Genomic DNA, 16,578 nt, shown 5'->3' with positions numbered 1-16,578 from the left:
AAACGTAAACAATAACTGCCAGCCTCTCAGAAGATACTCATGAGGTAAGAATGAGCTGTTCCGGATGGAGCCTGGTGCAGCTTGACACCTCAGGGGCTCTCATAAGGGTGCCCTGCCCCTTTCTCTTCAGGAAATCAGGAGCCCTCGTCTCCGTGTCGCCAGGGCTAGAACACCTGGTCAGTGAGCGACACCCTCCCCTCCCCTAGCCCAGTGCCCTGCCCTCTTTCCTGCTGGTTTCTCGGGGTGTCTCCCATGCCTGCCATCATGCAGGGGCCAGTGGAGGTGGGGGTTGGTCAGGGGGGCTCACCAGGGCTCCTTCCAGGCACGTGGCATAGTTATAGCCCCGCCCCATGACCAGGAGCGACCTCTGTGTGTAGAGCTCCAGGGCCAGGTCGTGGATCTTCTCATCCAGTGACAACACTTCCTTGATCAGCTCTAAGTCAAGCACATAGCAGAGGGGGAGAGCCAGTCACACCAATTATAAAACAAGATTCACAAAGAAAAGTCAAGGTGTATAAGACAAGGTTTTGGAACTCACATCACTTGCACACTTGCCTTCCTTGTATTAGTTTAAAAGGACTTTAAATGTAGATTATGGGAAATAGCTTGTGTTATCGGCCAGGATTTTATTGTGATGGTGATTCGTGTTTGTGTTTATACTTTCCTGCGCACATAAGGTAAGAAGGGAAGTGTTATTTCTAGCTCCATTTTATAGGCAAGGCAACAGAGGTTCAGAGAGGCTAAATCCCCAGCCGACCAGCCACACAGCTAACTCTCCATATTAATGCCCCTCATCTGGGCCACATGCCATGTCTGGAAACAAAGCCAGTGTAGGTTGGACCAGTACTTCTCAAACTTTTTGGTCTCAGGACTCCCTTATACTCTTAACGTTTACTGTGAATTTCTAAGAGCCTTTATTTTTGTGGGTTATAGCTATCAATATTTACCAGATTAGAAACTGAGAAAATTAAAGATACTTATTCATTTATTTAAAAATAACAATAAACCCATGAAATGAAAAAAATCAGTGAGAAGAGTGGCACTATTTTACATTTTTGCAAATATTTAATGCCTGACCTTTTCATAAAAGACAGATTCTCCTATCTGCTTCCTCATTCAATCTGTTGTGATACGTTTTTTGGTTGAAGTATAGGAAGAAAATCTGGCCTCACAGAGATTTGTAGTTGGAGAAAGAAGGCATATTTAAATAACTTTTTCAAATAATTGTGAATGTTCTTTGATAGTACACCAAACTTAAGAAGTGACAATTTCTTAAAAGGCTAGGTGCAAATGTGGAATCTGAGATCATATCAACAAACTTTTCCTACCTTGTTAACATTAAAATGTATTAGTCTATCTTGCACTTACTTAAGTGGGTCTTTTACAATGTGCATAATTTTATAACACTGCATTGGCCATTTGCAAAATATTGGTTCACTGAGTTACGGAAATCTTCTAAAAATGGACACATTTCATTATAAAGTATTTTTTAAAAAAATCATATTTGTTAAAATCACTGTGATCTCATCAGAGATGTTTCTGAGTATTGGGAGGAGGTCAAACTCGAGCTGACAGCTACAAGAATTCCAGATCCTGTTTCGGTTGAAAGCTCGAAGGTTATCATTAGCAACAAAAACTGTTATCAGTTGTTTTTCTCAAAGTGTCTGGATAACTTGGTTCACTTTTGAGAAGATGTCTGCCAAGTACCAACTCAGCTTGTTACTCAATCGATCATAGGGCGCTTTTCTCTGGAACAACCTCAGGGTGCTGCATACCTCCCATTTGTCACATAGAATATTAAAGAGTGTTGCAGTTTAATAAGACTAATGCATTTTACCGTATCATCAAAGACATTCCTAAGTGAAGCTATGTGCATTTCTGTCATGGGAACAGTGTGGTGCCTCTGCCTTGAAATGTGCTAAAGTACCAGCGGTGGCCACCATTGCCTTTGCAGATGTTCACACAGAGAGAAAGGCAAAAGCATCTTATTCACTATAAATAACATATTACTAAGAAAATAGTTTTGACTGAAAGGGGCCCCAGGATCTTTGGATCTACATCTTGGTAACTGCCTACTTAGCAGAATAGAGTCCTGTTTTTGCAGGATTATTATCTGGCTTAAAGTTAAGAAAGTTTTTCTTGTCAATACATTTTCAGCATGTTGTCTTGGTCAGATTCAGACCCCTAGACCTTGTATGGTTACATGGTGGCTTTCCCTCACTGCCTTCTCTGGGGTTTGCCCTTGGTTTCAGAAGAAAGTCTGGTGAGACTGTGAAGGAGAGGTTTGGGCCAGGAAGAGGTGTGAGGCCATTCACTCCTTCTTGTGTATTTCCTGAGCAACTACTGAATGTCTGCCCTGGCTGGACAGCTGGCATCCAGCAGTGACTCTGACAGACATGGTTGTGTGCTCACTGAGCTGACACGGTTGGGGAAGACAAGCCAATTCACAGGAGAACAGGTAATTTCGGATCATGGTATGTGCTATAAAGAAAAGAAATGGGCTAATGTTTTTTAGAGAGCTGGGCAGGGGATTAGTGCCCCTATTAGGGTGGCCAGGGAGGGTCCCAGAGGTGACATTTGAGCTGAGACTTGGGTGATGGGAGGTGTCAGTCATATGAAGAGCTGGAGGAAGAGGGTTTTGGTAGAGGAAAGAGCCAGTGCAAAAGCCCTGTGGTGGAAAGAGCTTGGCATTGCTGAGGATCAGAAGGTCAGTGAGGCAGCTCAGGGAGGGGGAGGGAGCTCGATGAGGTCAGAGGCACAGGGGCCCAGAGTGCAGGGCTCCATGGCCTGGTGACGAGTGTGGACTTTAATCTTGGCCCAGTGGGGGCTGCTTCAGGGATTCAGTGGTAAGTAAAAGTTTTGAGGAGAAGGGAATGATTAACAGCATTGTTTATGGGAGAGAGTCAAGTAAGAGAGCAGCCAGGAACAGTCCACAGGATTTGATAATGAGCAGTTCAGCTCTGGAACATACCAGGTAAAGATCTCAGGCCATGGATGATCTCTCGCCTTCTGTTTTGTAGTGAAATGCGGTCTTCGGACATCATCAGACCAAACATCACCAGGGAGATGAACTGACTGGTGTAAGCCTGAGGACAAAACAGTGGTGCTAGCAGAGGCAGGGTGACGTGCATGTGGTGACCACTCAAGACGAGACAGATCCCTGGGCTCCCCTCTTGGCCCCCTGTCCACCCACCCGGCAGAGGCCCTCCTGCGGGTGCCCACATGGCTCCTTCTACCTTGGTGCTGGCCACGCCGATCTCCGGTCCTGCATTGATGTGGACTCCGCAGTCAGTCTCTCGGGAGATGGAGCTGCCCACAGTGTTGGTGACACCCACGGTCAGAGCCCGGCGGTCCTTACAGTAGCGCAGTGCCAGGAGGGTGTCTGCGGTCTCACCTGCCACACAGATCCTTCTTTTCAGCTCACAGGTATGTGGGCTCTGCCAGCCTTAACCCCCAGCCCCCAACTCATTTACTTCTGGCCCTTAGGCAGAAATTGATGTCCAGACACAGTCGGTGTGTGCTCAGAAAGGAAAATGCATGCCCAACAATTTTTCTGGTTGATTCTTTTTTTTTTTTTTTTTATGTAAGATGTTCTTTATTCAAGGGCTATGAATGCCAAAAACACAGTTAGCGCTTAGATCTTGAAAAAGGAAAGTTCTTCAGGTTTAAAAGTAAATAGGAAAATAAAACATTCATAGGGATTTGAATTTGAAGGTTGAAATTAATTTATCACTTCTCATTTTACCACTCAGTGTGAAGTGCATGATCTAGGGGATGTTAAGACCTTTCTCATGAAAGCTGGTAAACTGTTCAACTGGATGGGGCCTCCACGTGGGGACCCTGACAGCACAGGCATATGGGAGTCACTCGATCACTTGGGTGTTTAGTAATGCAATTAATGTGGTTCATTGTGATCATTTATGTAACTAGAAGATGAAAGCTGATTAGTAAGCGGAACTAATTTGGAAGGAATTTATTAAAAGTTTGTTCATGATTAAGTGTTGAATAGAACATTTAAGTTCTACAATTGATGTTTTCAGGAAAAATATGTGAGATTATTTTTTCTAAAAATGGCTCAAGATTCTCTTGTCCCGGCTCTTCTCTAATCTAATTTCTCTTGAATATTAAGACAGAGTGGTTTATACATACTCCTCCACTTTCTCACTACCCATTTCCTATTCAACACACTACAGTCTGGCCTTGTGCCCTGGCTGATTCTCAGATTCACGACTTTGCTACTATTTATGTGGCGAGTGCTTGCTCATCCACTGTCTCACTGAACTCTCATGACAACTCTGTAGGGGGCGTCATCCCCATTTTCCCTTGAGGATGAGGTACTCAGAGATGGAGGAAATCAACGCCTCACTCACTCAAGGCCAAGTAGCTGTGGGTGATAGAGTGGGCCTGGCTCCCAGTGCCCTTTCTCGGACTCTAAACTGCGTTATTCAGAATGGGCTGAGATTTAAGTTAAAAAGCAAGAATGCCCCTAAATGGTGTTTCTCAAACAGATCTTGTTTTAAAGGAAAACATTTCTTGTCCTAGTGTGTACTCAAATTATTTTTATAAAAAAGGTTAAATAGGTTCATGCATAAACCAGCACAAACTTCCTATGTTTGTAAGTCCTAAAGAACTCAAGGTAAATTAAATATGATCCAGAACATAAAACCAAACATTCAATGTTCACACAGCCACCACTCTTGGCTGTGCTGTCCTAACTTCTCTGCAGTGCAGGCTGGTGCTACTATGGCCCAATTCTCCTCTCCTGTTTCTGCTCAGACTTGCGTCCAGTGCACTGGGGTGCCACACGGCCTTTCCTCGGCGCCTATGGGAGCGGGGGAGCTCTGTCTTCATGGGGAGCTCTATCTTCATCGGCAACGCCCCCATTTTTGATACAGCTAAAAAAAATTTAATGTAAAGGGCTGAACAAAATGAAACTTTAAACCCCTTCTATGAAGTCACTCAGGAGGTGCCACTGCATTATGTTCACATTAAAACCACCTCTGTTCTTTGGTTAGTGGCTTCCACCAATTCATGAAACATTTTTAGGCTCTGACGGGATTGTAAACCCAAAGGTAACAGTGGCAACTGAAGTCAGAGGGCAGCACCTGGGTATGAGGTGGTCAGCTAGATGGTGGGTGTGTCTGTGTTAGTTTTTCTTAGCTTGTTACTGAAATGGAAATGGTATTGAAAATTCATAATGAAAGCAGTATAAAAAGATATTAGGGTATCGCTGTTAATGCTTCAACTGTGATAGTGACATTGGTGTGATATTTTTTCTTTTATCATTTAGAGATACGTTCTGAAATATTTATGGATGAAATAACGTGATGTCTGAGACTGACTTTAAAATAACCCAGTGAAGGGGAGGGGTTAAAGTGAATATGAACACAAGATGGGTGAGTTATTCCATAACATAACTGCTGAGCCTAGGTGCTTCTTTATGCAAGTTTCTCTTTTATAAAAGTTTGGGATTTTCCATAATTCAGTGTTATAAAAATCCTCCTAGAGCTCATGGGGACTCCAAGCATATGGCCATGGATCATCTCCCTGACCCTCCGTCCTGCCTTGAGCTGGAGCAAACACCCAAGCCTAGTGTTAGAATGCCACCCAGGCAGGGTTTCCTGAGCTGAGGGTAGCCTGGGCTCTCTACGCCTGAGTAGTGTCTCTCCATGCCTCCCACTGTTGGGTTGCGTGAGCACTGTATGGTGCCCACACAGTTCTTGAAGTGACTCTCAACCAGCAGAATTAAACTCCCCTCTAATTTAAACCCAGCACACATTTCTGAGTATCTCGGTGAGTGGTCCCTTAAGTCCTGGACTTGGAACAGCAGGAGGAGAGAGAACCCGGCTGCATGGCCCTCCCCATAAAATGGGACAGTGGCTGATGGCTCTGAGGGTTGAATGACCCTGTGCATGAGAGATTGTGGCACATGGTCTGTGTGCAGAGAACTTCATGCGATGAAGGAGGGAGGGAGCTGCATGGTGTGTCACCGAGAGGACAGAGCCCTGAGATGAACTAATGAAAACCTGTAACCCTTACCTGACTGGCTTATGAAAAAGCAAACGTCATCCCTGAACACAGGTGTGTTCCTGTCCAGAAAATCACTAGCGAGTTCAACCATCACCGGGAGCTCGGTCAGTTCCTCCAAAACTTGCCGCGTCTGAAGCCAACAAGAATGGGGACTAAAGTCAGTCATGAACACCGCAGGGACAAAGGCGGCTGGGCTTCTAAGACAGTTTATGAAATGGCACCTCTGCGTCCAGGTGAGCAGGGAACTTCAGGCATTCACAGGCCAAACTGCAGGAGAAAGGGCTCCATGCCAGTTCTCATACTGGCTCATGGCACCAAATTTGGAAGGCCAAATGCATGACAGCATTTAAGACTCATCTTGTCCTAGCCAACACTGCCTCCCAGGCACTATCAAGGGCCCAGCATGTTGCACTTACAGCCACAGCAGCATGGTAGCTAGTTCCACAGCCAATCACGATGAGCCGTCGGCATCGTCTGATCTCCTTCAAGTGGTCCTTCAAGCCGCCCAGAAGCACTGCAGGACACATGCAGTGTGTTAATGCTGACACGACACAGGGATTGTGCATTGGCCCAGGGCTCGGACGAGGGATTACCTGTGTTGGTCTCAAAATTCACCCGACCTCTCATGGTATTGAAAACTGATTCTGGCTGTTCAAATATCTCCTTCTGCATAAATGCACTGAAGTTACCTGGTCAAACAAACATCAACAGGATGTCAATTTTAATTTTGTTACACTTTCACTGCTTAGCTTTTAATCAAGAGCAGTTGTTATGCAGTTAGTCACAGAGACACATGTAAAGGCTACTGCAGATTACAAAAGGTGTCTCTAGGTATTGTCCCACCTGATACTCATGGTGACAAGCCAGGTAAGGTATGATTATTATCTTCAATGTGCATATCAGATCCTGCAACTTGAGGAAGGGAGGGATGTAAGTAACAAATGCATGGCTGGCCTTTCTGGGCCACGCTCTTCTTGGCAAGGCCAGAGGAAAGTAAAATGCTTTACTTCCTAACACTCACCTACTTAGGGAAGTACAAATTAAGCGAGCCTAAGGAAATAGGCAATTTTTAAAATCCAAATACCCTCTTATACTCTGTATTAAAACAAAAACCAAAAAATCTTTTCAGCCACATATTTCTAGGGCTCTGATGTGAATGAAACCGGATGACATCTAAGACCCCCGACAGGTGCTGTGCCTGATGCCTGTCGACAGGTGTCCACAGACAGGTCGGGAGTGTCCTCTGGGATACACACACACATGATGCCAAGCATCACAGTGTCCCTGTCTGCTGCCCTCGGCAGAGAACTTGTAGAAAGAGTGCCATGAAGCAAACAGAGCAAGTGAGGAGGGGTCGGGCCATTGCAGATACGGACCAGGGAAGGGCTCTCTGAGGGGGTGATGTTTCAGGGGAGATGATCAAAAGGAGCTGGTCCTGTGCGAAGCTGAGTGAGTGCAATGACCCCCAGGGGAGCAAGCACTCCGCCTGTCTGAGTAACAGTGAGGCAGCCAGGGTGGGCGGGGAGGGGCACAGTGGGGAAGGGTTGTGCAAGGTGGGGCCAGGCTGCGTGTGGATGGCTGTGGGCTGTGGCAGGGAGTGTGGGTTTTATGCTAAGAACAGTGGGAAGCCACTGGAGGGCTTTACACAGCAGGATAAGAGGGTATGATTCACATTCTTAAACGTTTACCCAGGCTGCCCTGTGGAGAGGAGGGTGTAGGGACACAAGTGTGGGTGCAGGAAGATAGGCTCCCCTCACAAGGAGAAAGTAGTCCACAGCCCCCCGTTACTGCAGGCCTCTCATCCAGAGAAGCAATGATGCCTGGAGTGTAGGAATGTGTCCCAGAGAATATGTAAAGGGAGGTAGTTGATGGACTGGGGTCAGTTCAAGCAGGGAGACCTGGTGCCGGGACATGGTCAGAAGCCCCCTTTGGAGTAGCCAGGCCAGGCGCCCCACATCCCCTGAGATGTACGAACCACAGACCACCTGCAGCCCGACTCCGGTGCTCACAGCAGGCAGGAAGGCGGTAGTGCCCACCCATGACAGGGCAGAGAGTCTCAGGAACTCCCCCACAGAGCACCTGCCCCATGAGGCTGCTGCACAGGGACCCTCAGAGGACACCTGCCTTTCATGATTTGCTGCAATTCCATCTGCAAGGTCTGTATGGCTCGAGATGGGTCATCACTAGCCGAACGCTTGACCCGGTGAATAGAGAGTTTCCCATCAGCCACTGCAGCAATGTCATCATCCTCAAGGAAGATGACCCGGTTGGTGTGTTCTATGATAGCGCTGGAGCAGGGAAAATATGGGTGTCAGAGATGGGGCCTGTCCTTGACAGTTACAAGATGTGGGTCCATATCAGTAACACTGAATAGCATTTTAGGATATGGCATATAAACATTGATTCATACCTTCCGCCCCTCCCCTCCACCCAGAACTATTTTGAAGCCAGTCCCAGACATCAAATCATCTGTAAACCTTTTAGCTTATAGCTCTAAAAGACAAGGATTATTTTTCACCCTACTATAATACCATTATCACGTCTAAGAGTAATAGTTATTCCTTCATAACATCAAGTACCCAGTATGTTCAAATTTCCCCAGTAATCGCATAGATGTCCTTTTATAATTGCTTTCCTCGAATCAGGATCCAAACAATGTCACCTTTGGAGAATGCTCAGGAACCAACACATTCTGAATCATAAAGGGAAAGAATGAAACATTTATCTTGCCTTTCTAAATGACCTTTCAGAATAACCACAGTTTATGAAGCAAGTTTCTCTTTATAGGTGAAATATAGCTAATAAAGAAGGAATGAGGGCTTCCCTGGTGGCGCAGTGGTTGAGAGTCTGCCTGCCAATGCAGGGGACACGGGTTCGAGCCCTGGTCTGGGAGGATCCCGCATGCCGCGGAGCGGCTGGGCCCGTGAGCCACGACTACTGAGCCTGCGCGTCTGGAGCCTGTGCTCCGCAACAAGAGAGGCCGCGATAGTGAGAGGCCCGCGCACCGCGATGAAGAGTGGCCCCCACTTACCGCAACTAGAGAAAGCCCTCGCACAGAAACGAAGACCCAACACAGCCATAAATAAATATAAATAAATAAATAAATAAATATTTAAAAAAAAAAAAAAAAAAAGGAATGATCGAATTATAATAATCAACTTATGAATTCCTAATCATTAATAGCCCTAATCAAGGTCCATCAGTGGCTAATGAAATGAAGAAATGAAAAGCTAAGAGCAGCTTTATAATGGATGGATAAGACTCCTGATCTTTGAACTCCCTGTTCAATTTTAACAGTACTACAAAAAGACAATGAGACATAGTGCCTCCTGATGGAAGGACACACTACCTATTAAATAGTCTTGCCAAAAAAAAAAAAAATCAAACCTGAAGATCAAGCTTCTAGACACCTGTAAACTTCTGTTTGCAGGAAATACGGTGAACAGAAGAACATGGAGGAGACACTCAACATAATCCATATAGTGGGAAACTCATTAGGACAGATGACTCCTTTTCTTACACACACACACACACACACACACACACACACACACACACACACACACACACAAAGCAAGAAAAAGGGGGGGAGACTTAAAAGCAAACTATAAGATCTATCCACTAATGAAATGTGCAGTCATTGTGTTTATTTTTATAGTAACTTTCTCTGTGTGGAAATAATGATTTTTCCCTTGAGATGGAAACGGAAAGTTTCTTTTAAAAATAAAATTGTTAGAAAAGTTGGTAAATGAAAAAGAAAGTTAGGTAATCAATAGTACAGGTGGTACATAGATATGGTAAAAACCATGAAGGTGGTACCTGAAGGACCATGGGAGAAAAAAACTCTCATTCTACCAAGTGCTACACCAACACGTGCCCTGTGCAGAAAAATGAGCATTTAAAACTCCTGATGCAAAGTTAAAAAGAGAAATAATCAAGTTCCATGGCTCTAAGAGAGGTGTCTCCAGATCCTAGGGAAGAAAGACAAAGAAGGACGGAAAGCCACTGCACTGGAAAAAATATTTTAAACAATAGACATTCTTTGAATAAAAAGCAGAAAACACAGGCAACAAGAGGAAGAAGTAAAAATGGCCCGATTCAATCTCCAGCAGATAAATGCTACTTACATTGTACTGTCCTTCAGACAGTGCTTAATACGTCTGTTTGTATTCACATGTGTGTGTACATCTGCATGTTTAAATATAATTACTGTTTTAATTTACAAAATGGATGGCAGTCATCAAAATTACTGGCCCAGGAATTAGACCTGAGGTGGAATCCTCATCCCTGTCTCTTACCAGCCTGTGCCCTCGGGCAACACAGACATGACCCCTCTGAGCCCGTCTCCGGTTCCTCTGCTTTAAACTGGGAGATGACCACTGTGCCTTCACCAGAGGTTTGTTGTGATTATTAAATGGGATAGTCTTGGTGAAGCCCTCAGCACAGTGTCCAGCCGTAAGTGCACAGCAATGCTGGCCACTGTTGTCACGAGAGCTCTATGTGCCTTTGTACCTGAGAGGGTCACCTTTGTCACTCTTATTTTTCAATATATGCTTTTTCATCTACACGCAATACATTATAGAATCACTTTATTAAGTTCCAAAAACCTAAACAAACAAAATAATGTCAGGGATTTTAATTATAGCATCGAATTTACAGATTAAGAAGAGTCAATATCTTTAAAAATAATTTTTAATTATTAAATTAACTTTAAACCAATTAATGTTTTCAGAATAATATTAAGGCTTCTTACCAAGGAATGTGGAATCTCTCCCTTTATTCAAATCTCTTCTTATTTCTCATGGTAAACTTCTGTAGTCTTCTCCAAACAGGTTCTGGGACTATTTTTATTTAAATTTATTTTAAGGGATTAAAACTTTTTTTTCAGCTGTGGTAAATAGATTCCTTTTTTAGTTCAACAAAGGTTTGCTGAGAGCCTACTGTGCCAGTCACTTGTGGAGACATGAAGGGGAACAGGATAGATGTGGTCCCCTACCACCCACCTCACTGAGCTGACAGCAAAGTGGCTACTGCTGGAATGTCGAATTTCTACACCTTTATACTCTGACCAGCCACGAGTATTACTTCTAACAGCCTTTCAGGTGGATTTTTAAAGTATATAATTGTATTGCCTACAAATAATTCTTTAATCTCCTTTCAAGCATTTGTCTTTTTTTTTTTTTTTTTTGAGAAACATCTACCATACTTCATTGAATATAAGGTAACATTGATCTTTTTTTTTTTTTTACATAACAATTTTCAATGTAATCAAATCTCATTTTTATAACTAACTACTTCACAACAAGTAACATGCTAAGGCAACATCAATAGATGAAAAAAGGTAGTCCCTGGTCCCAAGGAATGTTGCCCAGGAGAAGACAGAGATATGTAAAAAATACAATTACAATACAGTGTAGCGAGTGCAACAATCAGGCATGCAGAAGTGCAAGGGTAGCAAAAAGGAGCATGTGATCACAACACTAAAAAGAAGACTGCACAAAAGACATAATATGTAAATTGAGTTTTGAAAAATGAAGTGGGTTTCCCAGATGCCCCATAGGGAGAAAGGAATTCTTGGAGGAGGGAAAAGCATATTCAAGACAGTGAATTGTTCATATAATCCTAGAAGTGAAGTAGTCAATGGCAGGAGAAATGACTGGACACAGGCGTCATGAATACTTGTATGTCTGCATTTTACCAATTCCATTCTAAAGGAAACTTTGTGGATCAACTCGGGGGTGGGGGGCCGTGGGGGGACAGAACTAGTCATTCCTGCAAGAAACACTGGAACCAGTTTCTACCAACCCACCAAAAAAACTACTTCAAAGGCAACATGGTATCACAGAAAGGGCTAGTTTTTTTGTTTGTTTGTTTTTAGTTCATAAGGCCTCACTTAAAATTCTGATTCCACAATGCACTTGCTGTGGGACCTTGAACAACACTCATAACCTCTGCAAGTTTCAGTATAGTAAGTTTATGTGATTACCTTCATGTGTAATATCCCTGCATTGCAATCTTAATGGAAACTCAAGTTCAGGTCAAAGACAAGTTTCTCTGTGACTTCTCCTCTGAATTTTTTTTTTTTTTAACAGCTTTATTGGAGTATAATTGCTTTACAATGGTGTGTTAGTTCCTGCTTTATAACAAAGTGAATCAGTTATACATATACATATGTTCCCATATCTCTTCCCTCAGGCGTCTCCCTCCCTCCCACCCTCCCTATCCCACCCCTCTAGGTGGTCACAAACCACCGAGCTGATCTCCCTGTGCTATGCAGCTGCTTCCCACTAGCTATCTATTTTACGTTTGGTAGTGTATATATGTCCATGCCACTCTCTCACTTTGTCCCAGCTTACCCTTCCCCCTCCCCATATCCTCAAGTCCATTCTCTAGTAGGTCTGTGTCTTTATTCCCATCTTATCCCTAGGTTCTTCATGACCTTTTTTTTTTTTCTTAGATTCCATATATATGTTAGCATACGGTATTTGTTTTTCTCTTTCTGGCTTACTTCACTCTGTATGACAGTCTCTAGGTCCATCCACCTCACTACAAATACCTCCATTTCATTTCTTTTTATGGCTGAGTAATATTCCATTGTATATATGTGCCACATCTTCTTTATCCATTCATCCAATGATGGACACTTAGGTTGCTTCCATGTCCTGGCTATTGTAAATAGAGCTGCAATGAACATTTTGGTACATGACTCTTTTTGAATTATGGTTTTCTCAGGGTATATGCCCAGTAGTGGGATTGCTGGGTCGTATGGTAATTCTATTTTTAGTTTTTTAAGGAACCTCCATACTGTTCTCCATAGTGGCTGTATCAATTTACATTCCCACCAACAGTGCAAGAGGGTTCCCTTTTCTCCACACCCTCTCCAGCATTTATTGTTTCTAGATTTTTTGATGATGGCCATTCTGACCGGTGTGAGATGATATCTCATTGTAGTTTTGATGTGCATTTCTCTAATGATTAATGATGTTGAGCATTCTTTCATGTGTCTGTTGGCAATCTGTATATCTTCTTTGGAGAAATGTCTATTTAGGTCTTCTGCCCATTTTTGGATTGGGTTGTTTGTTTTTTTGTTATTGATCTGCATGAGCTGCTTGTAAATTTTGGAGATTAATCCTTTGTCAGTTGCTTCACTTGCAAATATTTTCTCCCATTCTGAGGGTTGTCTTTTGGTCTTGTTTATGGTTTCCTTTGCTGTGCAAAAGCTTTTAAGTTTCATTAGGTCCCATTTGTTTATTTTTGTTTATATTTCCATTTCTCTAGGAGGTGGGTCAAAAAGGATCTTGCTGTGATTTATGTCATAGAGTGGTAACATTGATCTTAAGATCGTGATTATTTTATATACTTCTAAGAAGTATATAAAAACTGTAGCAAATTATAATTGCCAGATGCCACTTACAGATGCTAAAATCTATAGAATAATTGCATGTCCTAGAATCACTGAAATAATATTAGCTTCTCATTGAAATGGTGCCCTAAGGAACACAGTTTGGGAAATGCTGACCTTTCCTATCAGCATTAAGTACAGTGCTGGCTGTGGGCTGAAATAGGCCTTGCAGCCTGGGCTGTAGGTTCTCGTTACTTCATGTGTCCCAGGAGACCTCACCTGGTGTCCTCCCTGCTTCACAGCAAGGCCTTACCAGAGGCTGGTGGGAAAGAGGCATAATAAAGGTTTGGATAAAGGAGGTAGTAATTGTGGTGTTTATGGTGGTTTTCTATTTCAACTAGCAGGAAAATGTTTTGGTCTTTTCTCTGTGTGTGTATACATTTTTTTGTACTAAAAGGGGCATGAAGCCGACTTTCTCAAATTTCAGAATTACTGTTTGGTGTATTGATGCGAACATGCACTTTGGAATCTACTGGACCAAAACCCTCAATCTTGGCTCTGTCTTTTATGAATGGTCAGAACTCTGGCAAAGGCAGGCAAGGTTCAGGAAGGACCAAAGGTCTAGAGACACTTGCCCCATCTAAAGGGAGCAGACTTTGAATGGCCCCAAAGAGGCCTGTGGGGAGCAGTCTGGTGTGCTCAGATCTGCTGGGTTTTTAGAAAAGCTAGAAATACAGATTTTTATGGGAAATTTCCCAATTTTAAAATGTTGGCAACTAATTCATTTATTCTGTACAGGCCCAAAACATTGTGTAGATCAGTAGACCTTGCCTTTGGCCACCAGGGCTGCTGATGACAGCCATGTAAAAAGTGCTCACTGGGCAAGGATTCCCTCAGGAGGGCCACCAAGAGCTGAAATCTGCCATCACCGCTTCCCCTTGCTGACCCTTGAGAAAACAGCTCAAACGGGGGAGTAAGTAAGAAATGGGGGTGTTTAGTCAGTCATTCTTGATTACATAATCCTAGGAAAGAAAGGAAACAAGGTGTAGCTACCTTGCATCAGAAGCAAAGAAGAATTCCACTGCTTTATCGCCTACAGCATGAAGGCAGGTCGAGCTGTCCAGCCTCTTCATCCTTGTTTTACAGATATTCTTCACATTCTCAATATTGCCTAGCAAATGAAGGAAAGGATCACAAATCCCGTTAGACTATTTTCTTGGAACAACACGAAGAAGCCAACTTCCCCTTTGAATATGTGTGGGAGAAATGTGCAATTTTTAGCTTTGGCTGCATCAGCCGAATTGTGTAAAAGATCCCCAAATAGTAAGAGCACTGAATCGGCTATTAACAAAACAAACCAAATCAACACTCCAATCAGGGCACAGGTGCCTTTATATAACAGAACCACAGCAGCAGCTCCCTCAACTTGGTATGTATTTGAAAATATCCACAAGAAAAAGCTTTTGAAAAAATGGAGCCAAGTCCCAGTTGCATGAAAACCTTTTGCACCTGGCCCTAGCAGAGTGAAGGAAGGCATCCTGCCTCTGAGGGGAGCTGCCGGCACCAGAACAGTGCTGCACTGTTCACGTCCTTCTCAAGAAACTTACGTGTCCTGTATAAGATGGGGATCTGTTCTGTGGAGAGTTTGTATTTGCTCCTCACTCCAATGAGCAGGGGGCTGCCTCTCCTGTAGGGACAACAGGGAATCGAGTTACCCATTGCCTTGACACCCTGGGCCGGGCTGGATGTCCTCTGAGCACTGAAGAGAGGGTCCCCGCATCTAGCCCTGTCCCCAGTGCAAAGTGCTCCCAAGACATCCCAAAGATTGTCCCAGAAGTTATAGAGCCACTAATTATAGACAATTTAGAAAAGTAAAACTTTACTGCTTCTTCACACTATCTTCTTCTGCAAACTAGTAATAACATGATAATAGATTTTAAAAGGAGTTTCAAAATTTGATAGGGACCAACTGGCATTTTATAATTCTATGATTTGAAAGACTTAAGTTCCAAATGGTAAATTAGTTCCTGTCCCAGAAAAAAATAAAATCATAATATATTCACATAATTTCCTGCCTAGATTCTATGACAGTCTGGTCCACAGGTGCATTCTCAGTGGCTCCCCAGTGCCTTCATAATGAAGCCTGCAACCACAGGGCAACCTAGATCCTGCAGAGCTGGGCCTCTGCCCACCTCCCCACTCCCCACCAGCTCTCGAGTTTCATAGGGCAGTGTCCCTACAATCTTGTTCGCTCTTGTCACCCATGCCTGGCACACAAAAGGTGTCAGTAAGCACACACTGAGACTAGAAGAGCCTCAAGTCCCACCAGTGCCCCTCCCCATCACCATCCTGGCCTAACTGCAGATCCCTAAAGCGCCACAGTCACTCTGGGCTCCTTGCCTTTGCTCACGCTGGTTTCTCTGCCTGCCTTCCCCAGGCTGACACCTACTTCCCCTTAGGCCCCCTGTGCACTGCCTCCCAACCCTCATCACAGAGCATCACCATCTTCTGCCCTGCTCTGTCCTCCTGCACAACTGTCCAGTCCTTAAGGCAGGGGTCCCCAACCACCGGGCCACAGTATCGATCCGTGGCCTGATAGGAACCAGGCAACACAGCAGGCTGTGAGCGGCGGGCGGGCAAGTGAGCAAAGCTTCATCTATATTTACAGCCGCTCCCCATCATTCGCATTACTGCCTGAGCTCTGCCTCCTGTCAGATCAGCAGTGGCATTAGATTCTCATAGGAGTGCAAACCCTACTATGAACTGCGCATGCGAGGGATCTAGGTTGCACACTCCTTATGAGAATCTAATGCCTGATGATCTGAGATGGAGCTGAGACGGTGATGCTAGCGCTGGGGAGTGGCTGCAAATACAGATCATCATTAGCAGAGAGGTTTGACTGCACAGAGACTGTAATAAATCAACTGCTTGCAGACTCATATCAAAACCCAATTGGTTGCTCATGGAACATTCTCCAGGATAGATCATATCTTGGGTCACAAATCAAGCCCTGGTAAATTTAAGAAAATTGAAATCGTATCAGGTATCTTTTCCGACAACAACGCTATGAGACTAGATATCAATTACAGGAAAAGATCTGTAAAAAATACAAACACGTGGAGGCTACACAATACGCTACTTAATAACGAAGTGATCACTGAAGAAATCAAAGGGGAAATCAAACAATACCTAGAAACAAATGACAA

The 16,578-nt window shown here is 43.9% G+C and overlaps 1 protein-coding gene across 2 annotated transcripts in view; it reads right to left on the bottom strand.

Moving 5' to 3' along the window:
- Window positions 1-16,578, bottom strand: part of GFPT2 (glutamine-fructose-6-phosphate transaminase 2) — a 47,584-nt gene that overhangs the window by 5,103 nt on the left and 25,903 nt on the right. For both annotated transcript variants that reach the window (XM_036848581.1, XM_036848583.1), the window contains 9 exons: window positions 14,980-15,059; window positions 14,426-14,543; window positions 8,155-8,318; window positions 6,624-6,719; window positions 6,447-6,544; window positions 6,040-6,160; window positions 3,237-3,394; window positions 2,972-3,086; window positions 308-435 (listed from right to left, as the gene is read on the bottom strand). In XM_036848581.1, the coding sequence (XP_036704476.1) occupies window positions 308-435; window positions 2,972-3,086; window positions 3,237-3,394; window positions 6,040-6,160; window positions 6,447-6,544; window positions 6,624-6,719; window positions 8,155-8,318; window positions 14,426-14,543; window positions 14,980-15,059 (1,078 nt within the window). The remainder of the gene's footprint in view (window positions 1-307; window positions 436-2,971; window positions 3,087-3,236; window positions 3,395-6,039; window positions 6,161-6,446; window positions 6,545-6,623; window positions 6,720-8,154; window positions 8,319-14,425; window positions 14,544-14,979; window positions 15,060-16,578) is intronic.

Source organism: Balaenoptera musculus, chromosome 3 (assembly GCF_009873245.2).
Source record: "Balaenoptera musculus isolate JJ_BM4_2016_0621 chromosome 3, mBalMus1.pri.v3, whole genome shotgun sequence".
In the NCBI taxonomy this organism is placed as follows: Eukaryota; Metazoa; Chordata; class Mammalia; order Artiodactyla; family Balaenopteridae; genus Balaenoptera; species Balaenoptera musculus.
Note: the sequence above shows the minus strand (reverse complement) of the source record. Positions and strands in the feature narration are given on the sequence as shown.